Raw genomic sequence first — 26120 nt, forward strand, 5'->3', positions numbered from 1 at the left:
CTATGATAATAAATAAAACATCTAGCATACCGGCTAAATTATATGCACTTTTCTAAAACAAAAACTAACATACAAAATTATTGTGTAATTTGCATTTGTCTGCTACCTAACAATTTGTGATACAGTAGATTTCGCTTATTACCACTTCTGATTTGTCAGATGAAAATGTGATATTAACCGGAACATGACTTAAGAGAAAACATGTTTTTCTGACCATTTCAGATGTCAAAACCCGGAAATTACTGTATTTAAATGTCCAAGTGATATGGTATTACAGTAAATTTCGCTTAATATCACTTCCAATTTGTCAGAGAAAAACATGATATTAACAGAAACATGACATAAACAGAATACATGTTTTCTGACGTTTTTCAGCCCTCAAAACCGGAAGTGAACTTAGTCAAATGCCTAAGCTCTACGAAGAAGATTGTAAAATAAAGATATTTTGTAGAAAGTTTAATAAAAAAAATGTAACTAACACTACTTTCTTTATTATCAGTGAAGTAATTGCTTTTTATTTATTTATTTCATTTAAATATGCAGCCAAAATACTTGCTAAATTCTAGCGAAAAAGCACCTTCGATCGTACGTGATTAAATAAGCCTTGATTGACATGTATTACAGACAAGACAAGATATAACTGACCCTAGGATTTATCTTAATTATCTTTAATATAGATAGGTTAATTATAATTTATATCTACACCAATGATGGCACAAGATTAAAGAGGTTACACAATTCACAAAAATTTACCTAAATATGGTAAGTTCAATAAATGCCAAGCTTGGTAAAAGTCCATCTCCATATTGATCCAGATTCTCAAAGATAAATATTAAGTGTAATAATACACACTTTCTGTTTATACCTGTATATATCTACATTACTGTTGTACATTTTAAAGATAAATCTTCCAACCGAAAATGTAGTTTTAATCCAATAACATGAAAAAGCATTACCACACATGCAAATGTTTTTGATTTTGTAATTGTTCAGGTCAAATTCAAATTATGACGGGAAATTCACAAATGGTTTCCAATTTATAGGTTTCCTAATGGAACTGGTAACCATAGGAACATAATGTTGTTCCCACAAGAATGGCTGTTCCCACATCTTTTGTAACTGTTTGTTTAAACTCATAATGAACCAAAAGAAAAGAAAAACGGAAAAATGAAATACATTCTTTTTTGTTTAGATATTAAATATAAGGATCGAAATGCACCCCTTTAAGATTTAAGTGCCTACCATTGTATACAGTTCAATCCTTAAATATACACTGTTGAGACAATTTTGAATAATGCAGTGTCCACCTTACTCCCTCCCAACTTCTAAAGACAAATATGAAGCACCCTCCCCCTCCCCAAATCCCTTCTACTGGCACATCCTCCCATTCCCCCTTCTATACATAATGACTTTTGCAGCTTACACAAGTAAAACCTGTATACATGGTAAACATACATACTTGCCAACTGTTTTAAATCTCATTTGGGAGATTACACATTCTCAGAATTAAAAGCATAAATAAAATAAGTGTATGTACACCATTGAGAAAAAATGACACTTTTAAATGGCATCTTTTGAGCTGTTCTTTCAGGTTAAATCATCAGATCTTTGAAAATAGGAATAGTTTAGCAAATTCACTGGTTGAAAATGCTAAATTTTAGGGCCCAAAATCGAGAGTCTCCCTCCTAAATAGGGAGAGTTGGCAAGTACAAACATATTTCGGTAAATAAAAAATCTTAATAATTCAGACTAAATTATAGATCAGAAAATGTTCCCTCAGAAAAATAATTGTGATATGCTGAACTAACAAATTTAACCATTGTGAAGCATATAAAAAACTGTACAGACAACAATAAAAATATCACAACAGTCACAATCCTGGATATTGTTACAAATGTCCTCATTCACAAAGATGAGCCAAAATAACTTATAGGGTGATTTGCATAATGAAAATGATGATTGCTATAAAAGTGGCAATCATCACGGTGGTACATAAAAGGGCTTTCTTCCTCCGTAAATTGTTCTGGGCATTAACCTACAAAAGTAAACAAAAAGTATAATTATTTTAAGGACATTCAAACATCTGAAAACATAACCAGGACCCTAGGTTAAATGTTTAAATCATAACTGTCCTTATTTTAAATAGCTCTTAAACAAAAATAGTGAAATTTTGAAACGAAAATATATCAGCCGTACATTACAAGTACAATAGTGTTGCATTATGGTAAGATTGTTCTGCAAAACATTGGGACACATTTCAGATGCCTTATTCTACACTCAGCATCAGTTAACCTGAACACAGCTTACATATCTACGTACCCCTAAGGTGGTATTGGTGGTGTACACCACAGGTGACACGCCCACTTGTCCTGGTGGTTGACCATATGGCATATTATACTGAGGCTGTTGTGCTTGTACATATCCCGGGTGTGATCCGGTGCCAGGAGGATAGCCATATCCTGCCTGTGGATAGGCCCCTTGGTACTGCCCCATTGCTTGTACGGGGTATGGCTGTGAGCCGTCTGCTGGGGTGGGGTATGGTGGCTGAGGCACAGGGTATCCCCCATAAGGGGGTATGTTGCTGTTGTCCTTGGGCTCAACTCCAGGGACATGTGGTACTACTTGGCCCTGGATCACAGATTCATAGGATGGAGGAGGACCATCAGGCGGGGCAGCTGTTGAATAATAAACAGAAAATTGTATTACCCATCTGGTTATTTAAGCTATAAATGCAGATTATTCCCATTTAAAGTTGTAAAGAAGATTCACTGGTTAGGGTAAGGCCCCTTACAATCCTGGTCGAATAAAGGCATTCAAATCTTCATGCTCAGCAATTGTAAATATATATTGTTCTTGGATAAGGATCTTAAATATTTCCATTTAATGACAAAGGAATCAAGGCCTTAATGGTTGGGCTGAACCCAAGGCAAATTTTAATATCATGATGTGTGTAACATTAAACAGTCTTCTTCCCTTTATGACCAACACTGCTTAAATGCTTTGTCAGCAGAACATCATAGAAACGACATCCTTTTTGCTTCAATTATTCACTCCACCAGCAATCACTCGAAGTTGTTCCAGAGAGCAAATATCTCGGAGTAACTCTGTCACACGACCTGTCCTGGGGCCTACATATAAACAGCATTACAGCTAAGGCGCATAGAAGGCTAGGAGTCTTGTGCTGTAACATGTCTGGATGCACCAGGCGTGCAAAGCTCTCACTCACTCTGCCCTTGTCAGACCTCAACTGGAATACTTATGCTCCGCCTGGGATCCATACCGTGCAGAGCCCATCAGCCAGCTTGAGGCTGTCCAGAGAAGAACGAACAGATATGTCCACAATCACTTACACTCCAGAACACCAGGATGTGTGTCGGACATGGTCAACACCCTTCAGTGGGACTCCCTGCAGAACCGTAGGAGGAACCGAAGGCCAGACTGGTCAACTTCTATAAGATCACTCATGATCTTTTAGCTATTCCAGCCGACTGGTATCTCACCAAGGCCGACTCCAGGACACGAGGGAGTCATCGTTTTCGTCCTATACAGACTTCCACGGACTTTTTCAAGTCATCATACATGCCAAGGATGATAACAGACTTGACAGCCCCTACCTTCCTCACTGGCTGAGGCAGACAGCCTTGAATCATTCAAGGGTGGTTTGTACTTCTCACATTATGTATATATGAACACCTGTTGCCCCTGAGTTGCCCAGGGGACGAAGTTTAACATGTCTTTGTGCGAAAATTGTGTGACTCTGGTGCATTCAGTGCACTGTTTCACAATTAATTCTCAGTTATGCCATGAGACACGACACTACACCCCATTCCCCCCTAAACCTTTCTACCCTTTATATAAACATTTTGATTTTAATCTACAGTACCAAAACTAAATTGATGTTTTCCGCACATGCACGCACAATTTCCAGAGACAGAAATTGCTCCATCCTTGGAGATTCGTCTCTTACTGAACGAAGAAGAAGACCAACAGTTATATTGTATTGGTTGGGGAGCTCAACAGTTTCAAAGTTATGACCCTTGGACTAAGTCACTTCAAGGGTGAGGGCAGAACTCAGTGCCATCCTGGTATCATCTGTGTAATTGTCTCATAATACTCCACAATTATATATTTAGTTATAGGGTGAGCTGTGATAGCATAATTTCTGACGACAAGTAACTAATAGTAATATGATGTGTATATATCATTATATAGTGTATACACATCATACTACTATTAGTGTGCCCAGCACCCGTGGAGTCGTCAGAGGAGGGCGGGCATTAATATTAGTACTACCAAACCATATGCATTTCAAACCCATGATTAAGGGACATAGACTTCAAGGGAGGGGTCAGAATCGGGCCCATCCTGATAGCATATACATGTGTATCCGTCTCTTTATGAATATGCTCAGCAGTTGAAGACATTGTATATGGTTGTAAGATGGGAATCTCAACTCTTTCAAAGTTGCGACTAATACGTCTGTATGGACTGAATTATTACGAAGCAGTAAACAGGATCCGTGTATGATGTCACCTAATTGAATGGATGTGTTTAACATCCTGATTAATATCGTAAGTGAGATCTAAACACTAGCAGACGTATCACTAATCGTAGATATAATTACTTGGTTCGGACATGATTCCCTGATTCGTTGCTTCTTTCCAAATATCGATGTAGTATAACAACTCCTGTTGATTACGTTTCCGTTGTTTACAATCCAAGCCCAAGCCCTAACATTGGAGAGTTACACAGTACAGGAGAGATAACTCTAAACACGCTACATAACGCGATATACCTTAGGGTACATTCGCGTTACCGGTTGAAACGGTTGAACCGGTTGAACCTGTAAAGAAAACGACAGGTACAGATTTGGACCGAGGCTGACCTCAGGAAAATTTGGTACGTGTAGATTGAGGGGTTCAGACGTACCTGGCCGAAACTAAACTGCTGAATATTGCTAGTTTGCGTTATTTCTTTCTAAAACAATGTCAAGCCACATGTAGTTTTTAAGATACGTTATGTAATTTAGTGGACGCGTGAGAGAAGGGCATAATATTCTTGATACATTGTTTTTTATTCTCCGAAACTGTGGATTTTTAGCTCTGCTTATAGAACGGTCCAAGTGTGTTCGTTTATCGTGGAAAATTTCTGCGCCACACGTACCGTTTCAACCGGTAACGCGAATGTAGCCTAGGTGTGAAGTTCAATCCCAGACCCTGGTCACAGGGCCTCGGTTGCAGGATTTTGGGTAATGTATGACGTAAATTGTAATAATTTCAATTAATACCTCGGTGCCCTCGAATTTTATAAGGTTTTAGAATGTGTATAAACACCGGATAAAAAGTGCTGCTATTATTTACTGATGTATTATTAACCGAAATTATTACAATTTACATAATATATTACCCAAAATTCCAAAACCGGGCCCCTATGCTCCTGGCACATTAGTAGACAGTTGGCATGCTTCAATGACAATCATGTCGTTTACAAAAATAAACATAGACTTGCTTGTTATTCTGATTAGTGAAATTTTTTACTATAGGACCCCGGTCTTCGGGATGTACTCATCTGAAGAAAATCCTGTATAAACTTTTATATGAGTAGGAGTGTCTTGCATAATAATAACGGTAAAACAATGTATCATGTGCTCGGGTTTTTTCAATTCAACAGAATACATCTTTTCGAGAAAACTGAAAATGTTAAAAAAACATAAATTCATGCCATGTTATCAGAAATCTATAAATGTTTGCGCAATACGATAAAATTATGATTTTTCTCTTAATTATGGAAGTGATAGTTCTTTCACTTATATTTTTTTCTTAGAAAAGCAGTTTAGGTTTTCCCCTACAACTTAGTTTTACATTAAAAAAATCCTCATTTTCTACCACCTTTTTTTGGCAAATTGAACATTTAATATAAACAAAATCTTTAAATTTGTGGGAGCACGGTTTCTCTTCCTAAAACGGTCACATAATGAGGAAGGATGGGTGATTCGTGAGCTACTATTTTTGCCATATTTTTTTAGTTTGTGTTATTTTCTCTTTATGCGAAACCAACAATCAAAAGAGCTTCCCTTCTTCAGTACAGTCAATCTAATTAAAATCAGATCTCTCATTACTTACTTACTGCCTAATACGCCCGGTGGCGTTTAGGGCAGCAACAAAGTTCCTCCACACCTGTCGATCTTTTGCTAAACGCTCGATAGTTCTCCAGCTGTGATCCATGTCACTGAGCTCTGTTTCCACCGTGCGTCGCCATGTGGTGTTTGGGCGACCTCTCTTCCGTTTACCTTCAGGAGTCCAGTGTACTGCAACCTTTGTGATGGAGTCACCTTCCCTCTTTAGCACATTTCCAATCCACCTCCAGCGTCTCTTCTTGACGATGTCTCTCATACTCTCCTTGTTGCACTGTGTCATCAGTTCATCATCATTGGAGATTACTCTTGGCCAGAAAATCTTCAGAATTGTTCTCAGTCTGGTTGTGTGAAATGTTGACAATTTCGACAAGTCTTCCTCTGTCATCCGCCAACATTCCGAACTTTATAAAAGTGTTGCTAGCACACAGCTCTGGTATATACGCAGCTTGGTTCTGGTGATGTACTGTGCTGATTTCCACACTTCTCTCAGGCGTATGAAGACAAATCTGGCCTTGTTCAATCTGTTAGCGATGTCCTTGCTAACTCCTCCATCCTTGCTGATTGTGCTTCCTATGTAGGTGAATGTTTCTGTGCTTGTGGGGTCAGTTTCCCTTACATGTATTGGTGATGGTGCTTGCACATTGAGGGTCATTACTTCAGTCTTCCTTTGGTTGATCTTGCGTCCAACTTGTTGACTGAAGTTGTTGAGTCGAGTTGTCTTCTCCTGTATGTGTTGGTATGAATGAGACATCAGAGCAATGTCATCTGCGAAATCCAGATCCTCTAGCGCTGAGAACAGTGTCCAACGTATTCCTCTAGGTACGTCTTCCGTTGTCCTCCTCATGACCCAGTCTATGCCCATGTTAAACAGGATCGAGGACATGGCACATCCTTGCCGCACTCCAGTCTTGATTTCGAAGCTGAGGTCGCTGTTTCCAACACTACATGTGAAGAAGGTATACAAACTTCTGATAACATTAACCATCTTAAGTGTTACCCCATACGTACGCATGATTCTCCAGAGGCTGTCTCAATGAATACTGTCAAAGGTTTTCTCAAAATCAATGAAGTTTATATGGAGTTGTCTTTGCCATTCTGAACATTGCTCTATGATGTTTCTGAGTGCAAAAATTTGGTCAGTACATCCTCTTCCCTTTCTAAATCCAGCCTGTTCCTTCCTCAGCAGTGTGTCTTTTCCATCTGTTATCCGCCTTACAATGATTTTACACAATATCTTGCTGGGTATAGAAAGTCAGGTTATTCCACGCCACTTATTACAGTCATATAGCGATCCTTTATATGGTATTCTTATAATTACTCCTCTGTTCCATCCTGATGGTATCTTTTCGTCCTGCCATACTATCTTAAACAGGGGTTCTAAAATGGGGGCTGCAAGCTCTGGGGCAGCCTTGAATAGTTCGGCATTTAAGTTATCGTGGCATGGGGCCTTTCCATTCTTCATTAACTTGATAGCTTTAATGACTTCTTTAGAGGGTATGTCGGTGCTGACTTATAAGTCATCTCCAGCCTCCTGTATGTCTGCTTCTTCCGCCCCAGGCTGCCTGTCGAGAACTTCTTTAAAGTGTTCTGTCCATCTCTTCTCCTGCTCTTTCTCAGTTGTCAGTAGTCTTCATTCTTTGTTTATGAGTGTGCTGTTATTTGTGCGACACTTCCCAGAGATAAGTTTCGTAATCTTATATACAGTACTTTGTTCGTTGCGGGCTGCTGCTTCTTCCGCTTTTGACGCCATGTCATCAAGACACTTCCTTTTGTCTGCTCTTACAAGGCTCTTCACAATTCTGTGTGCTTCTCTGAACTCTTCCAGATAGCTTTCTTTCAGCCTCTCAGACTTTGCATCCATCACCTTCTTCTTAATACCGCGCCTTGTCTCAATTGCTTTCCAGGTTTCAGGTGTCATCCAGTCTTTTCTTTTCTTCTTTCTGTATCTTGCCTACGCATTTCTCGCTGCTCTGTCTATACACTGATGTAATCATGTCCCATCTGTTGTTAAGGAGCTCATCCTGTTCTCCCTCCATCGGCTCGTCATGGTTTTTTAGAGCTAGAAATCTATTCCTCAATTGAAGGGTAAATTCTGTTCTTACACCTGCATCCTTCAGTCTATCCACGTCGAAACGTATGTGACCTTTGGGCTGTGGACCAGTGCTTCTAAGCTTGAGATGGATAGAGGCTGCTACCAGGTGATGGTCGCTACCAACATCAGTTCCTCTCCTCACCTTGACATCCATTAGTGAACGTCGCCACATCCCGCTAATCATTAAATGGTCTATTTGATTCTTGTCTCGTCCATTTGGGGAGCACCATGTCAGCTTGTGGATCAGTCGATGCGGAAACAAGGTCCCTCCAATGACCAGGTCATTCATGTTGCTGAAGGCCACCAGTCTCTCTCCGTTGTTGTTCATGCTACCACATCCATGTTTCCCCCTAGCCCTGTCATCCTCTGTACCCTAATTTACCACCTTCGCATTTAGATCACCCATGACGACTATGAGATCGTGCTTAGCTGTCTTCTCCATTTCTGCCTGAAGACTAAGGTAGAAGTTGTCTTTGGTCTCGTCTTCGCTGTGGTTCGTTGGGGCATAGCACTGGATTATAGTGATGTTGATGTACTTCCCTTTCAGTCTAGCTCTTATCAGACGACTGCTGACAGGTTCCCATTCTAGCAATGATCGCTCTACTTCCTTTTTCATGATTAATGCCACTTCTTCTGTGTGTTGACCGTCATCTCTACCTGAGTATAGAAGTGTCTCACCCGTTACTGTCGTCTGTCTACCTGTTCCTGTTCATCTGCATTCACTCACACCCATGATATGTAGGTTGTAGCGTCTCATCTCCGATGTTACCTGTGCAAGCTTACCTGATTCGTACATAGTACGGATATTCCAAAAACCAAGGTTGGTTCTTGATTTTGAGTTCAGAACTTCCATTGTCGTGCCAGTAGCCCCCTTTCGGCTTTCACTACTGTCAGTCATACGAGTCGTTGCCCATGGAAGATCTTTACACAGCGTTGTGTTAGATTTCTTCGTTGCTGTTTCCGTAACGTTATTGTTTCACCAGGGCCCGTATTCATGAAACCATTCTCATGCTCAAGCATGGATTTTGTGTTCAAGTCTAATTTCTTTTTCCAGTTATAAATTATTTTAAAAATATTTCTTGTTGTTAAAGTTTTGGACAAAAAATAAAGAAACTTGATGCCGAATACTGTTTTCAATGTTTGAATTTGATTTTTTGATCGTTGACATGATTTAGGTGGGTTACAAGTAAGCTGGATTGAGCATAGATTCCATGCTTGAGCATGAGAACGGTTTCATGAATACGGGCCCGGGTTGTTAGCCCTTTGCTCAACCCCCAACCTGGTGGGCTTGGGTTTTTCTGTTAGGGTTGCCCTTCCCTTCGCCACGGGTTTCAAGATTTTTGAAGGCGCTGGAGGCTCGCCTTTCACCACTGTCACTCGGCTACTTAGTATTGCTACTAAGCATTTCCAGGATCACCAGAAACGGGGAGGTGTGACATGTGACTTGCTGACAGAACCTTTTTGAGACGGTAAGCTTTCCCAGCATCTGATTTTAATAAGATTGCAGTACAGTTGACCTAAATAAGTAATGAAATACCAAAATTGTTATAACATATCATTTTCATAATGATGACTATTTTAAACTTGCATAGCGAAAACCAACTTGCTACAGATAAAAATGGCGATGCATTGGCATTCTTAGCTACAAATTTGAGCGCTGAGTAGATTGTAGGAAGTTCACGTTGTTTTGTTATTAAAAAGCACTGACAAACTCGTAATATTTTCTGTCTTAAAAGCTTGAAAAAATAGGTATGCAACTTAGGTATCTATTGTTTTATAAATTTCCATATACATGCTTGCTTTTAAATTGATTATGATTTGTTAAATTTTATAAAAATTCGTTTGAGTAGATCCAATTGAGATAAGAACACGATTTAAAACATGCACCATTTTTATTTTTAAAATAATCGTTAAATTTTTCTGGCGAAAACATTTTAATAGTTGAAAGAAGAAGATGAAGGGAAGAAGAAGAAGAAGACCATGTTAATAAGGCCATCGACTGATATGATCGCGATATCCCGACTTCGAAAGGAAAGTCACTTCCACAAAATGTTCTCTGTGTGTGTTTTGGTAGGCCGATTCGACATTTTTAATGTAAATATATACATTTTAATTTTAAATTAAAGTAAACTTCTATACAAAAATGTCCTGAATCTCACGAGAGTGTTTCTAAATTCCAATTAAATAAAAATGTTCAATTTTCACTGATCTGCCCTTTTTAGTGTTGTACATAGTCACGTATTGTTATATCAAACTCAAAAGAACCCTGCAGGTAGGGCGTAAGAATTGTACCTACTGTCCCCATTGCATGATCGTAAGAGCTAGGCGACTAAATTTGGGATCTCATTTTTTTTCTCTTCTTTTTGAACAATTTTCTTCTTCCTAATATCTCCCTTGACAATGCCTCACTTCAAGTGGCCTTTAATTGAGCGTTCGCCTCTGTGAGGATGGCTTTGGGTTCTGTCCCCTGGCCGAGACATTTCTACTCCTGCTTAACGCTCAGCAAATTAGGAGTGGGACGACTGGTTCACCCGTTGTCAGTATAATGTGACCGGCTGGGGTGTCCTGCTGGGTGTCTTCGGCAGTATGTTACAGTGAGGAGCACTATAAAGTCGGCATCCGTTCCGCGCTATCACAAAGAGACAAACACGAACATATCGCAGCCTCCCAAAACGCACACGCATACACTACACGCGTGTTTTTGGTACACAGGGGAGGCCGTCCTTAAATAACCATAGCTGTTGATAGGACGTTAAACAATACTAAACCAAACCAAATCAAACCAAACTCAAAAGTATCAAATAGCTTAAGTTATTGAATCAATCATTCATGTTTATCGCAAGAATAGCACTACAGTGGCAATGTTTTATTGTTTTAAATATGCGACGTTAAATAAAAAGTATTGTATCTAAATTGTATCATGTAAGTTGCCTGTGTGTTGTTTATAGCGATTTGGGTGATCAATACAATTATATTCTTTTTAGTCTATCATGTAAATTAAATTAAAGATTAAAGCATTAAAGCCATTTTGGTATCTGTGGAGTATAACATATCGTCTAGACACCAGTTTCCGCGCGTTATGTATTTCCGCGCAGACATTTTATCAAGCTATATCTCGTAACTATGTGACCTGCTGGACACAACACAAGGATATTTTAGACGTTTGGCCATCGTCAGTAACCTGACAAAAATATTACCGGAAGTTCGTCCGGAAAACATAAGATTTAATCACCGATTAAAAAACACTCATAAATATGCAGTTTTGCTTGATGCTCTTTTTATCTTGCTCAAAATGAACCCATACCTGAAAAAACGGTTATATATTTCATTCATGAACCAGTCTTTTTTGTAGTCTGACAAACGTACGAAAATGTCGTATGCAAATGAGGCCACATCTCCTCGCCGATTTTTTTCCACTTCCGAAGAGCCAAGGAGACATTCTTATATCGATAAACAGAGTTTTCAATGAAACGTAAAACTTGTAATGCAATGAACCTTCAGTTTTCACCAATTTGAAACAGAACAAAATGAGAAATAACTTACCATCAACCAAAACCGATATAAGACTGTAGAAAAAAAATATAACAGATTCTATATCATAACTAAATAAATATAATAAATAATTAAAAAAAAATACATGAATTCGTTTAATTTGACATCTTGAAAAATAAATTAAAAAGGTGAAATTTAAAAAAAGTTGTTTTGATATTTGATTTGACGATCAAAGATATATTTTTTATTCCAAACGAAGCTTTTGTTCTTGCAGGTCACTGTAGAGAATTTCTTTTTAGTGTATTCGAGTTATCTTTCTTTGAACACGAAATCGCGTATGCTTCTTAAGTGCGCGGAAACCGGTAACCCGAGGATACAGATAGATATATAAACCAGTATAAACAATATGCTGTTATGTAGCCTTTTGATAATTTCATATCAGTGAAGTACCGTAAATCTTTCACGTTAAATCATTACCCTATTAGCTTCTGTTTTAATTTCCTCCCTTTAAAAAAGTGAACTTTGTTAACATCCAGTTTTGATAAAACTCAACATCCTGATAGAGAACCGTTTAAAACATTAATTTTTTTGAAAACGTCTGAATTCTTGTCATCTCTACTGTGCTATAAATTAAAACTTTCAAAATGTACAACTCCAACATATTTTTGTTATTTTTATTTTAAAAATATTTGAAACATTATAGTACGTATTTTAAAACTTCATATTCCTTATTTGAAAGATCTGCGGGCGTCAATTAACGAATGTAGCATAATGCGCATGTCTTTTCCCTCTATGACGTCACATAATACGATTACGTCAGATCGCGGATTTTTTGAACGAGTGTGTTAGAACGCGCGTAGCTCGTAGTCAGTTTCACGTTCTTCATATGATCACAAATCCCGCTGGCTAGGAATGTGTTGAACAGCTGATTGGCTTCCGGGTTTCTAGCATTTTAAGACCGAATACTTGGTTACGACAAACAAGAAGATTTTGTTCCAACGTTTGGATATTTTCACGATTCGCTGTAGTATAAGGAAGTTTGCATGAAGACATTTGCCTTCGCTTCTGTTACAGTAGCCACGGTAGGCCGAGCAATCTACAACGGGAAAACCCTGTCTTGACATTTGAAACCTCTCGGGCTCTGCTCTTAGGCTGGTTTACAAATTCGATATTTCCCTTCCCTTACATAAGTATGTGCAGCAAAATTTCAGAGGAATATGAGTCGTCTGCTTGCCCACCAGACAGTGGTGTAATCCGTTGTAAACCCGTCAGTCCAGGCGGCACTTCAGATCCAGTAGTTTACACCGCGGATATTCCAAATACAGTTTGTGAGGAAACTGAAGGAGATGGCGATTGTGATGCACCATATTATGTCATCATCAACGGAAACACAATAAAAAGAGTATCGGAAGCAGAACTACAGATGCTAGAAAAACAGTGTGTCCCGAGAGCGGGGGCGGAAGCAGACATTGAAAAACTCAAAAGATCATTTCAGAACGAAGATGCTAATTCCGGCTTGGACAATTCGTTAAGCGAGGAAAATCTTCTTGCTCACATCTCAAGACAAGTTGGTTTTCAGCAACAGTTGTTGTGTTCTGCTATTGATGGGACATTGCACGACAGGTAGGCTTAAGATAAATCTCAACTTTTTATTATGAATGAGACATTGTTTGCTACTATGAAAATGTTTTTTTTATATATATATGCCTCAAAATCCCACCTTAGCTAATTTCTATGCATTGAAGTGGGATGACTCCTGCTAGTACAGTTGCTCATAAGAGATTACAGTTCTGTCTGTGTCAATATGTTTTTTCCCCATCCACACCATTAAACTTTTGATATCATTCAATAATTTAAAGTAAGTTAATCATGAAAAATGTTTTCTTCACGGTAATCTGTTTCACGTAGAATCACAAAGGAAAACCCCATTCTAGACTGCATCAGAATTCAGATCAGCGCTACTGTATGCCTATATCAAAAGGAGGAATATACACCAACATACAACATACCCTGCTTACACAACACACATGGAGGAATGTCTTTAAATAACCTTAGCTGTTAATAATAATAGGAGTTACTAGTAAATCCTGTACAACCAATAAACCATTTTAGACTAAATGTGAAATGTTAATACAGACAGTTTTATGGTCATGCAGAACAAGCCAGGTTTTAAGTTTGTGCATCACAAATAATGGCTAAATCCAATTGTTGATTTTTATCCACTGATTCGTTACAAGAAACCATTTTTTGGCAGTTTAAACGAGAAGAGATTGCCACAGTACCAGATAGAGGAGAGAGAAGACCCTGTAGGTGCCAATAGTCTGAATGACCATTACACAATACTCCCCAATCTGCTCAACCAGCCACATATCCCTATATCTTGGTAAGAATTAAATTATTAATGTTTCATATGTTACTGTTAGAAATAATAGTGTTTTTTAACGACAGCCTATAATATTATTGTATGTATATCAGTCTACTAAGCTCACCTGTATTACAGTAAATATTCTTTCGAAGTTTCTTGACAATTTACACAGCTCTTATTAAGTTATTCCAATGAAATGACAGTAATCGAGTTAATAATCACAATTTATAAATTTATGAAGATTTTTGATTGCATCACCATCTGAATGTGGAAATACTTTTGTTTTAGTTTGTTTCTAAACAACTTCTGTAAAATCAGATAAATTTGTGGGTCCCAAATTCTGTAGTTTTTCCAAAAGATCACCCCTCCCTGTAGGGGGGTCACAATTCGCCAAGGGTGTATCGCTATATATTGCAATACAGAATGAATATATTGCGATATGTATCCCAATATATTGTCATAGGAAGGATGTGCTTGATTTTTTAATAAGTTGTCAGAATATTATCAAATTTTTGTCAAACCAACCATCGATTACAAAATCTGAACTTTTTGAAGCCTGCTTCATGCTTATTGGCATATCTGTTCGAATTTGTAGTAATTTGCTAAGTTAAAACACTGTCAGAGCAGATACATAACCAGAGGGATCTTGGTGCCCACCATTGTACCATCATCATAAGTTCTTTGTCAGTTGATCTTTCTCTTCTTTCCTCTAATCTGTTTGATCAAGTCATGTTTACAGTAAATGCACCTTGAGGTAACTTTTGATCTAAACTTAATACTGATGTGTATGAAAGCCAGCCTTCAAAGTGAGTTTGTCATTTCACATATTAACTAGTACAGTACTTAATGTGAAAGAAATAGAATCGATCATTGCAATATGAGAAAGATCTGTTTAGTTCTTCCTTTAGCCATTTTGTTTTTATGATCAGTCTCAAAATAGAACATGCACAACGAGGGATCAAGGGGAACCTATTCAACCTACATATCAAATTTGAGAAATATCCCTCAGGTTATTCCTGAGAAATAATACTAACAAACCTTCAATGTCCAAAATCGAAGATGGCTGTCGATAGGCCATTTTGTTTAACTGATCAGTTTCAAAAGTAAACATGAACAATAAAGGATAGTGGGGAACCTGCATTGGCTGCCCCAAATTTTTGTTTTAGGCAAGTAAAAAATTTGAAGCACTGGCCCAAATGACATATTGGTGGACCAAATAGTTTTGGGAAGAAATATTTCCACAGTATTTAACACAATGCTTCAGCACATTTAAATTACACATATCATGACAATGGTTGTAATATATGTAAAACAGAATAAAACATTATATTTTTATTTCTTCAACCCTAGTTAAAACCTGACATGATCCACTCCATTCAGGTCTTCCCAAAAAGAAATACACAAAACTCGCACCTCAAAGAAGACACCCTGGCAGTATTTATATAGAAAATCAGCAAGAAAAAAAAATCATGGACAGTTAGATTCAAATCGAAGTAATGACAACTGAAACATGTACTGCCCCCAATTAATGTGGAAGGGACTATAATTTCTTTTATTCATTAATTTTTCAACAGTAGCTCAAACTATTTTTGTTGGGCCAGTGACTACCTCACTTTTGAAAACTTTTAGTAACTTGAGCAAGACTTTAACCGCCATTGGCGAGCAAGCGACCGTCCATTTCAGGCACTGCTGCACAACAAGGGAACAAGGGGAACCTGCATACAAAATTTGAGAAAGATCCCTCTGGTACTTTTTGAGAAATAGCGATATTTAAACAAATTTTCACTATCAAAATCCAAGATTGCTGCCTGTTGGCCATATTGTTTATCCGATCAGTCTCAAAAGTTGCCTTGCACAGCTAAGGACCAAGGGGAACCTACATATAAAATTTGAGAAAGATCCCTCTGGTATTTCTTGAGAAATACCGATAACAAACTTTCACTATCAAAATCCAAGATGGCTGCCTGTCGGCCATGTTGTTTATCCGATCAGTCTCAAAAGTTGCCCTACACAGCTAAGGATCAAAGGGAACCTCAATATAAAATTTTAGAAAGATCCCTCAGGTACTCCTTGAGAAATACCGATAACAAGAATTGTTTAAGGACGGACCACGGACGCAGGGTGATTTGAATAGCCCATCATCTGTGGGCTAAAAATGTAATTTCGAAAAAATGTTGCAATACAGCAAAATTTCATCTTTGTATTGTGGTACAATACGATACACCTGTTTTCCGATATATTGTGACAGCCCTACATCCCTGTGTATATGTGGATCACTTGTACCCAGAAAAGCTGGCAGTATACTACTCATAGAGAGAATTCCTTCCTGTCAAACATGTAATTACTTCGTGGATATATGAATCAGGAAAATTGAAACTTGTGCAAAAATTCACAGTACGATGAGTGTGATCCTCTTTAAAAGATTGTTTGTGGTTAAGTAGATTAAAGGTCTCATGATCTGTTGATTACAGCAAAACAGAATTTTGGTACATGTGTTAAAAAATACATGTTGCTCTTTCATCCGTAGTTGGTTCCAGTGCTTCACATTTGGAAGGGAATGATGCTTGGGATTGCTTTTGGGGTTAATAAATGTCAAAGGTCATATAATCTGAACTGTTCAGTAAAATATATAATTTGTTTCCAGACAGCAGTTGTAAATTGCTTTTATTGTGTTAATATGTCTACATTTTGGTATATAAACTGCTGATGAGAAGGGGATACTCAAGTTTGCTCTTAACGTCAGTTTTTCAAAGTGATGTGATGATCTGAGAGCAAAGATTATGATTTAAATAAAATAATTAGTTTCCAGACACTAGCACTAGCTGTTCATTTAGGTCAAGTATGCCAACAGTATAGGCAGAGAGAAACTGTTGTGTTAATAAAGACAATACAGATATCTAGTTACAGGTATACTACACTTTTTACTTTACACAGGCCTCTTGGTTTGACACCTACAATTGCCACAGGAAACATTCAATCTACACCAGTAAACTCTACAGCACAAATGCCTGGTACAATTCTTCATTCTCAGGTAAGCATTGCCCTGCAGTCAGTCGTAGGGTTGTTAAAAAGTACTTGGGTATATGGTTTGATGCTAAAGATTTTTAAAACATAATATTATTATAAGTTATGCAAACTTATCAGCTGTTTATATTGGTGTGAAGTAAAGACATTATATGTTATTGGGGTTTCTTTATGATATGAACTGTATGACCTTTGCCTTGAATTTAAGCCCTCTGCTCTTTATTTCAGAATGGTACAAGTTTGGTGACGAGTACTCCTGTGACCGGTCAGAGAGCCTTACAGTCTCTTCCTATGAATGGCCAGGATCACTGTCTATTTACTCCCCATCCCAAAACTGGACAGCTACTGTACCTGGCACCTAGTGATGGATCCTCTCCTCAGCTTTTCCAGCAACTCACCCCCACAGCTAACACCCCAAACACCTCTGATTTTGTCACACCAAACATACGAGTTAGTAGAATTGTAATACAATGTATATCAACTAATAATATGTTACTTAAGACGTCTATGTATGGCAGTCGGCAGAATAAGAAAAACACAGCAGACTGAACTGGCTCAGTAGCTTTTCTACTTGAATTCAAATTGTCTAAACATTTTGATAAATTGCATTTTCTTGAAAACATCATTGACCACTTTACATTAAAGCTTCAGAAACAATGTATTCAAAACTTTGATAAGGTGCTGCTAGGATCACTTTAGTGTCAAATTCAACTTACCTATTGAGACATCTTATTGCTTAATTAGGAGTTGGCACCAGAAACAAAAGAACAATTGTCATGTGACTTTAATTTAGGATGAGTTTAAACTAACTACAGCTAAGATCCTCCACTTTTACATGATACATCTCTTTGGTTGTAGGAGCACAGTAAGAAGCCAGCAATGTTGAAGCTAAACAGCAGTGGAGAAGATGAGGACAACTCTCACAACTGCTCTTCTGACAGTCCACCGACTCCTCTAGACTCAAGCTCAGATCGTGATAGCATGCAGTTTGAGCTTTCTTTGTTTAACAACACTGGGGAAGAGAGTAGGGAACAACACAATATGAAGGAAAGGCGCAGGAGGTGAGGGCACTAAGACATGGCGAAATAGAAAGTTCCCTGTTGTCTTACAGGTTTATACATAACCACAAGTACCAAGCACAAATGATTAAAGTATGATTTTTGGCATACAAGAATGCCATATACAGAGACATAAGTGTTGTTCTAAGAATAATTCATATCAGTATTACATAACTTGAAATCATCCTGCTGATTGTGATGATTGGTAATAATCAAGAAATATTGGCTCTCTCAGCGACAGCCGTACCTCATTTGGTCCATACTTTCTGCCCCATGAAATTGGGAAGCCTTAAAACCTTTACCTCAATTTCCTCCATGCACATCCTCTGTTTATACAAAATTGAGTCCCCTTTGCCCAAGGATGCTCAAAGTCTAATTTAGTTAAATCGAATGAGCCATTCAGGTCTAGAGGTGTTTTAAAGGAAAAGTTGATGGACGGATGGTCTTGATAGAGACAACATTGGTCTAGTAAAAAAGAGGTCCCTTTTTATCCCTAGCAGAGGCATTGCGAAATAATCATCTCTTTGCAATGGCACCCACTTCGGGTCATGGGAATTTTTTACAGAAAGATTTGGGCTTGCTTTCACAAGCATCTATATTGATGGAAAACAATTTGGACAAGCTCTTTCCTTGAGGGCAAAAAGTATGTCCCCCTGGTAAAATATAAACTACTTCCTACTGGAATATTTCTTTAGCTCTAAATTGGTATTCAGGACAGAGCAGTCAGCCAGAGTCTTGGTTAGGATCCCTAGTGGATCAAAGCATTAAAAATAAAATTGTCCTCTCTAACACATAACACTACTTTGTAGAGAGAAAAGAATTATATTTCAGTATTAAAATGATTTATTAAATAGAAGAGATGACCACAACATTAACTGGTATGTATCGGCCACTTTCATCCTAATTAAATAAACATGGTTCAGCCCTTCAGCCCACTTTGTAAGCGGTTGTTAGAATTGTGATTCATGTACAGTATTTCACAAAAATAATGAAATAATAGTACATACTGTTTCTCTTAACAAAGATATCCCCAATACTTTTAATCCTATATGTGAGGAGGAACACTTATCCCAAGTCTATTTTCTCAAACTCATAGAATGTCAGCATTGTACTACATTGCATTTATAGACTAAGGATCAAGGATGCCTGTGATGTAATGCGAAAGCTGGTCCCTGGAATGTCAGATAAAACAGACAAAGCTACAGTGTTTGAGTTTGGAGCCCGATACATCCACTTTTTAAAAGGATTTGTGGGAAACAAGCATGACAAGGTAATGTGACATTTAAACCACACTAAATTAATTTCTTCTGCTTTTTTTATATTCCCCTCCACCATTTTTCATTAAACAACTGATATTTTACCTTCCCTGATCGGGCATTTACTAATGTTTTTTTCAAATGAATAACCTTTACTCTTCAGGGGTCGACACCAACACTAGTCCGCTAGTCCTGGACTAGTAGATTTCAGCAAGGACTAGTGAATCACCTTATCTAACTGGTCCTTTGGACTTGTAAATATATGATTATAAAATAAGAATATTACTTTCTAAAAATTAAAATTTCTGAAAACTGCTTGAAATAGGAAATATTTATTGCATGATAACTGTCAAAATTTCCCTAAAACTTACCCATATTTTTATGGCAGTAGTTATTTAAGTCCTCTACAGTCAATTACTTTTGATGTTTCGTGCTGTAGATCACAATGTTTCCTTACCAGGAAATCTTACATTGACGAAGGACTTGTAAATAATCTATTCAACTAGTCCTTTGGACTACCAAGCAAAAAAGTTAGTGCCTATCCCTGCCCTTTTTGAAGGTCACATGACATTGCATTTTTATGTGTTAAAACTTTTAAACAGCTTCTCAATAACAGAGACTTTGAGAATTTTTGAGTCTAACTCATGGGGCTCTCATATGCTGAACAGCTTCATTTGGGCCTTAACACTTTGGTGTAATTCAGCTCCTGCCCAAATTCACAGGGGGAGCTGTAGCACGTATACAAAGGGGTCAGTCCATAGCCCAGTATGTAAACTCAACATCAACTAGAATCAACCTTCGACCAGGCTCTGTTCCACCATGGGCTCCACCGGAATTACAACATAGTATACCACAGGCGCTTTCATACAGTTCAAACTGCCCTATAGTATAAAGACTGTCCTTATTATTTGCCATATATGGGACACTCTGACTCTTAATGCATGCAATGGGTCTCTTGTTTTACATTAAACAACTATTTTTACCCAGAAATTTACCACCTGCTTTTGTTTTTTTCAAAAAGACTCAAGACAAGGAATAGATTACTGGATTTCAACATTTGGCTGATGTTTTACCATCTTCATTTTAATTTCACTCGTTAGACAAATCTTTTATTATAATTATAATTTCCACCATTTTCTATTTGTTTACAGGACTTTCTTATCAAGTACAGTCCATACTGACCCAGGGTTATGAAGCTTCAGATTTCCAGACATTCAATTGTCAGAGATGAATGGCAGACATTTTCCTGGTCAAACTTAAACTTTGAACTTAAAACGCATAGGTTTATTAGGAGATAAATATCAATATTGTCTTAAAAAGTGAACAATTTAACAATATTAGAGAAGATATTTTTCTGTTACTTTTCCTACTGGCCATATAGCAATAAAGATGACCCTATTTCCAATATTATTTGAGATACATTCAGCAAACACAAGACTGATGATCATTTCTGTTAGGATCCGTTCCTGGCAAAATCTGTCAAATGAAAGTCAATGAACTTTATTTATCTCAAAAGACGACAAAAATAATGTTTTCTGGCTCTGCAAGCAGATGACAGGCTCAAGCAGAGTTAAATCATATGCAGAATGTTGTCAAGTGATTGTTGTGATTGTGGAATAACAGTACGACTCCAGAGATATAATACTATTTGCTAGATACTGCAAATGTTGTTTGATCACTTCTGAAATGTATGAAAATGTTTTGTGAAAAAGGAATCCTGAGAGCTAAGTGTACAGTGTACATGTATTGGAATGTTGAAGATGTAGGATCTGTAAGCTAGATGCAGTGATTATGTCAAGTCCTCATTTATTAATGTCCAGCCATGTTTGTAAATAGTAGCTTTATTATTATTTTATATGTGAATTTAGTATTTTGTAAATGATAAATGTATGAAAATTTGTATAAAAGTTAAATAGCTAATCAAGCTTTGAGCAACTGGATCCTGTGTCTGAGTCTGGCTTTATGTGTCTGACTCGGACTTCGGGTGAATGTGAGTGTTGTTTAAGTCCAGTAATATTCATGATACAGCTACATTATTATGGTTTGCTGAAGTAGGATGATGACTGATTCTAATGTTTTTAAATTTTGATTTGTGAACTGTGTACGATATATGTACTGTGTATGTGGATCCATAAATAGTATATATATAGAAGCTCTCATGGGAAGTGCTGTATTTCTGTTCGTTAAAACAAGATTACATATTTGCTAGTACATATATCATGCTTTGTAGTTGTATTTTTTGGCCTACTTTTAAGTGGAGCCCCTATCAAAGGCACCTTCAAAGCAACACATTATCTAGTCAAAGAGACATCCATCTATGATGTTTCATCAAAATAAACCAGTCATTGCCTGGAGGGGTATTATGACCATTTGACCCGTATATTCAAATCAGAAATTTCACGAGATGGGCAGTTGCTGTGAATAAGCATTGCTATCATAATTGAAACTTTGACCCCCTTGCTGTGACCTTGACCTTGTAGTGGTATGTAGTCTAAATATGTGCAGGCAAGTTCTAAATATGTGCAGGCACGCAAGCTTTTACTAGGACAATCATTACAATTAACCTTTTACCCTTGATGTGACCTTGAAGGTGAAACCAAACTAGAATTATGTCAGTGTGACATTAAAGCTGCTCACCACTTTAAATTTAATTGCTTCAGTAACATGTTGAACATCAGTATCTACTATAATACCTCAGATATGTGTTCTGTATTCTGCTTATTGAAAATTGGGTTATGTGATGATGTTGCCTTTGGGATTTCCAAAATCAATCACCTCCTAAATGATGCCTTAAAAACATTTCTCCCTCTCCTCTTTTTTCACCCTCTTTAAGTGTGACGCATTGTTGTAATTTTCATTAATTATCATCCTCCAGTGATGTGACATGAGCATTTACGTGCAGAATGGCAATCGATGAATGGATAATAAAGAATAGGTGCATTTTGTGCTTGTGAAATGAAGGTAATTAACAGTAGTGGGAAAACATGCATGGAGAAAAGAGACATTGTACTCTTTTCATTTTAATTTATTTTTTATTCATATTAATAATAATTATTAATATATGTAGTGACTTTTTTTACTGTCATTGAATATACAAAATCTCACAAATGTTCTTGGAATATATTTGAATTATATTTCCCAATGAGACTTTACCAACATAAGAGCTATTTCCCTTACACCGGATTGGATAATATTTTGACACAGCGCGAATTCTTGTCAAACAGCTGCGGCAGTTGTGTCATGTTCTTCAATTGTTACACTTTCATAATTAAATACACCAGAAATAGCATGCTGTGTTACAGAGGTGTTTGATAAGCATACACAGTTCAGAGCCATTACCGTTATCAACCTAAGCACGATATGTCATATTACGTTTCCGTTTGAAACATCAAAAAAGAGGTTATACTTCATCACTCATACGGTTTATAAGTATATATATTCACTTTTTCCTTCTACAGACAGCGTCAATGCTTGACAGTCTTCACATGTGCTTTCTCGAATCATATGTGTTTCACACACCAACACTCCTCAGACCACAATCCGAGTTGCTAAAAGTAAAACGCTCAAACCTAGTGCACGAATTTCACCACCACAACACTCGTAGAATGCACCGGAGATAAACATTTTGTTTTCAGCAATTATAAAAAGTATCGATTATTACTTGGAGAAGAGTATCAGAAGACTTTATGTAACCCACAATTGAGTGTCAGAGATTCTACTTTCTATTTACAATAACGAAACTATATAGCGGAAGCATGCAAGACTGAATTATGCACACGTTCTCTGGACAGAATTAATAAGCCGCTCGGCTCTCGCCAAGAGCGGCTTAAAAATGACAGGGTACTTAAACCATTAACAGATAGATAATACAATTGTATAGACAAGGGTTGTATTGACTGAATAAGCACAACAGTTTAGACCTCTTTCGTCCAGCCTTAAATTAATCCAGGTGTCTCACTAGTCTTATAGGGGACTTATTGCAAATCTAGCAGTACACAGTTCAGCAGAAATAAAACCTTGTCAGAGTTATCAAGGCTCTACTGTGTATTGTTTTCATTAGAAATTGAAATGCTAACTTGTGTTGTATTACGATGCAAGTTCAGCAAAATAGCCTAACTGGTAACCGGGAATAAGAGGCAACGTTTTGTGGAGAGTACACTGCAGTATCGTCTATTCGTGTCTGAAGTAGCAATGATGTCAAAAGGAAACAAATTGTTCTAATATCACCAAAATAGAACATGCATAGATATGACAGAGTGAATGAAGAGAATAAATGACTCAAAAGCTTTGGAGCAATTCACATGTACATAGTTTATTCAATACATCTGCTTGGCATCAATACAGATAACAAAAAGTCAAAATATAATCCATTCCTCAATAAGCAACAGAAGTTGTTTTTATAGTGAATTTCCTCAAGTCCCTTTTTATTACCTAACAGTTAGAGAAAACAGTCACGACTTTTCTGTTATGTTCAGGGCTCAACTTTGGGACAGAAAGTTCGTAAATGAATTTAATAGCCAGATTCCTAAAATTTAGGGTTCTTGAATGGTGGTGGAAATGATTCCAAATACATAGAGATCTTCAGATATTTTCCCATACATATACTGCACAAATATAACCCAAAAGTGATGTTGTTTCTGTTGAAATGATAGTTTTTGGAGTAATTAGACGTAAAGTGACACTGATGATGCATTCACAATGACAAGTTGGTTTTGGTCTGAAGACTGAGTAAAGGGAGACAATGAAGACGGTACAAACACACATCAGGTAAGCCAGTGTCAGCTGTCATAGTCCTGCTCGGATAGCTTGTTATAGTAGCTGGTCATTTTGTTCTGTAGTGAATCATACAGCTGAAACGACACAATATTTAAATGGTTTTAATTACGATTTTTCAGCTATAATCACCGATTTTAATAGCTCTTTCAAATTAGATCATTGTTTGGCTTAACTTGAATGTTTAAAAAGACTTTAATGAAATTCAGTTGTGAAATACTATAACAGCTTCAGCAAATTATTTCATTAAAACATCCCAGTTAAAAGTTTTAAACTGTCAATCATTCCCTTCAATACAAAGCAGGTAGTATTTACTTTAACTTGAGTGTTGGTCAAATCTCCCCAATTACTGGTTACTTCTGACATTTACCTTGCCATGTGTGAGGTCATGCTTGTGATCCCCCAGTGCAATGAGCAGCTGGTCGATACTAGTATAGGGCAGCCAGGCTGTCTGGGTGTGGTTTTGTAGGCAACCCTGTCGATGCAAACAACAATTTCTTAGATCAAACAAAACAATAGCTAGAAACAGAAAAATAAAAAGTCTATTTTCAGGTGTGGTTTTTTTTTTAGGTTATCTTGGCTTTACTGTGATCAGTTAATTAAAATCAAAATAAAATCTTTTTGATTTCCAGTTTGGAGAAACCTACCCGTAGTTTAAAAAGTTCACTCCCATGACCCGTAAAAGAGTCCATGACTGCATCAATATATTCCATGGTCAAAATCACAGCATCTTCCAGCATGTCAAAATCAATATAGACTCTCAGCAATTCTGCTGTGTTCAACCCCTGTAATACCAAACACAATGTGTTACAATCAGAACTCTTTTAACTGACTGCAAACTTACAGTGAAAATTGACTGGCAACTGAAGGGAATGTTTAACAATTCCCTTCAGTTCATTATATCTAAAAACAACTTTTTATTTTTGACAAATCATGCAGTAAATTCTCGTGATTGAGCGGATTGGTTGAGTGGTTAACACTCTGGCCTTCCACGCGGGGTTCGATCTCTGAAGTCGTCGTACGCATGGATATTCAGAGAAACTGTTTTTCTCCTGCCCACACAACTCCAACAACCCAGGTGGAGTATAAATTGGTCTGCGGTGGATGTTGTGGTATCTGTGCTGTAGCATTCAAGTGAGGTGGCACTATAAATGATGCCATTGGAAAAACAGTCCCACTTCAAATAGAACACATTACATCTCTAGCACACACACAGGCATACACACATAGGGAGATATTAGCCAGGTGGCATAGGACTAGTAGTTAGTGCCTGATAAGGCAGCTCCTACGAATTCTAAACAAGAGGCCCAATGGGCCTGCATCGCTCACCTGTTATTAATCTAACACTTGTAATCTTAAGATTTCATAAGAACCTATTAAAAGATTTAAACATATGACGCCTCTGACCTTGATTGTCGAACAAGGACATTAGGTTGAAAGTGGATCAAGGTCATTCATTTGAACTAACATGGTAATCCTTCATCCCAGCATGCTACAGGCCCAATTTCAGTACCCTGGCCCTTTTGCTTATTGAAAAGAAGTCGCTTGAAGATTTTACGACATTTGACCCCTGTGACCTTGAAAGTTGGTCAAGGTCATTCAGTTGAACAAACTTGATAGTCCTTCATCCCAGCATGCTACAGGCCCAATATCAGTACCCTGGGCCTTTTGGTTATTGAGAAGAAGTTGTTTGAAGATTTTAAGACATCTGACCCCAGTGACCTTGAAAGTGGGTCAATGTCATTCATTTAAACAAACTTGGTAGCCCTTCATCCCAGCATGCTACAGGCCCAATATCAGTACCCTGGGCCTTTTGGTTATTGAGAAGAAGTCGTTTGAAGATTTTATGACATTTGACCCCTTTGACCTTTGAAAGTTGGTCAAGGTCATTCATTTGAACTAACTTGGTAATCCTTCATCCCAG

General features: G+C 37.5%; 4 protein-coding genes across 5 annotated transcripts in view; 1 reads left to right on the forward strand and 3 right to left on the reverse strand.

The window, feature by feature from the left end:
- Positions 1–412: 412 nt before the first annotated feature.
- On the reverse strand, positions 413–4743 carry LOC110465714 (proline-rich protein 2-like). The gene is made up of 3 exons (XM_021521726.1): positions 4625–4743; positions 2320–2675; positions 413–2035 (listed from the first exon to the last, which is right to left on the reverse strand). Exons 1-3 carry the CDS (start codon positions 4635–4637, stop codon positions 1928–1930), a joined length of 477 nt encoding a protein of 158 aa, XP_021377401.1. The 5' UTR covers positions 4638–4743; the 3' UTR covers positions 413–1927.
- A 3300-nt stretch (positions 4744–8043) lies between these two features.
- Positions 8044–8556, reverse strand: LOC110466194 (craniofacial development protein 2-like). The gene has a single exon (XM_021522562.1). It carries the CDS (start codon positions 8554–8556, stop codon positions 8044–8046), a length of 513 nt encoding a protein of 170 aa, XP_021378237.1.
- Positions 8557–12554: 3998 nt separating this feature from the next.
- LOC110466009 lies at positions 12555–21657 on the forward strand. Of its 2 annotated transcripts, XM_021522250.1 has the most exons (7): positions 12555–13343; positions 13975–14103; positions 17020–17116; positions 17338–17559; positions 17968–18170; positions 19296–19437; positions 20575–21655. In XM_021522250.1, exons 1-7 carry the CDS (start codon positions 12913–12915, stop codon positions 20602–20604), a joined length of 1254 nt encoding a protein of 417 aa, XP_021377925.1. In that variant the 5' UTR covers positions 12555–12912; the 3' UTR covers positions 20605–21655. The 2 variants fall into 2 exon arrangements, with proteins under 2 accessions (XP_021377925.1, XP_021377934.1); XM_021522259.1 differs by lacking the exon at positions 13975–14103 and having other exon boundaries at positions 20575–21657.
- A 2057-nt stretch (positions 21658–23714) lies between these two features.
- LOC110466019 (nuclear pore complex protein Nup160-like) overlaps positions 23715–26120 on the reverse strand; it is a 35407-nt gene continuing 33001 nt past the window's right edge. The window contains exons 34-36 of the mRNA XM_021522270.1: positions 24844–24981; positions 24567–24671; positions 23715–24273 (exon numbers count right to left, since the gene is read on the reverse strand). Coding sequence (XP_021377945.1) covers positions 24202–24273; positions 24567–24671; positions 24844–24981 — 315 coding nt within the window. The 3' untranslated portion in view covers positions 23715–24201. The remainder of the gene's footprint in view (positions 24274–24566; positions 24672–24843; positions 24982–26120) is intronic.

Source organism: Mizuhopecten yessoensis, unplaced genomic scaffold, assembly GCF_002113885.1.
Source record: "Mizuhopecten yessoensis strain PY_sf001 unplaced genomic scaffold, ASM211388v2 scaffold1595, whole genome shotgun sequence".
NCBI classification, from domain to species: Eukaryota; Metazoa; Mollusca; class Bivalvia; order Pectinida; family Pectinidae; genus Mizuhopecten; species Mizuhopecten yessoensis.

Excerpts from the sequence above, each read along its gene's own strand:
- LOC110465714 (XM_021521726.1), bottom strand. Across the intron at positions 2,036-2,319 it reads CCACCAATACCACCTTAGGG|GTTAATGCCCAGAACAATTT; the intron begins GTACGTAGATAT and ends TTACTTTTGTAG.
- LOC110466194 (XM_021522562.1), bottom strand. The coding sequence starts at position 8,556 with ATGAACAACAACGGAGAGAGACTGGTGGCCTTCAGCAACATGAATGAC.
- LOC110466009 (XM_021522250.1), top strand. The coding sequence starts at position 12,913 with ATGTGCAGCAAAATTTCAGAGGAATATGAGTCGTCTGCTTGCCCACCA. Across the intron at positions 13,344-13,974 it reads GATGGGACATTGCACGACAG|TTTAAACGAGAAGAGATTGC; the intron begins GTAGGCTTAAGA and ends ATTTTTTGGCAG. Across the intron at positions 18,171-19,295 it reads ATGAAGGAAAGGCGCAGGAG|ACTAAGGATCAAGGATGCCT; the intron begins GTGAGGGCACTA and ends TTGCATTTATAG.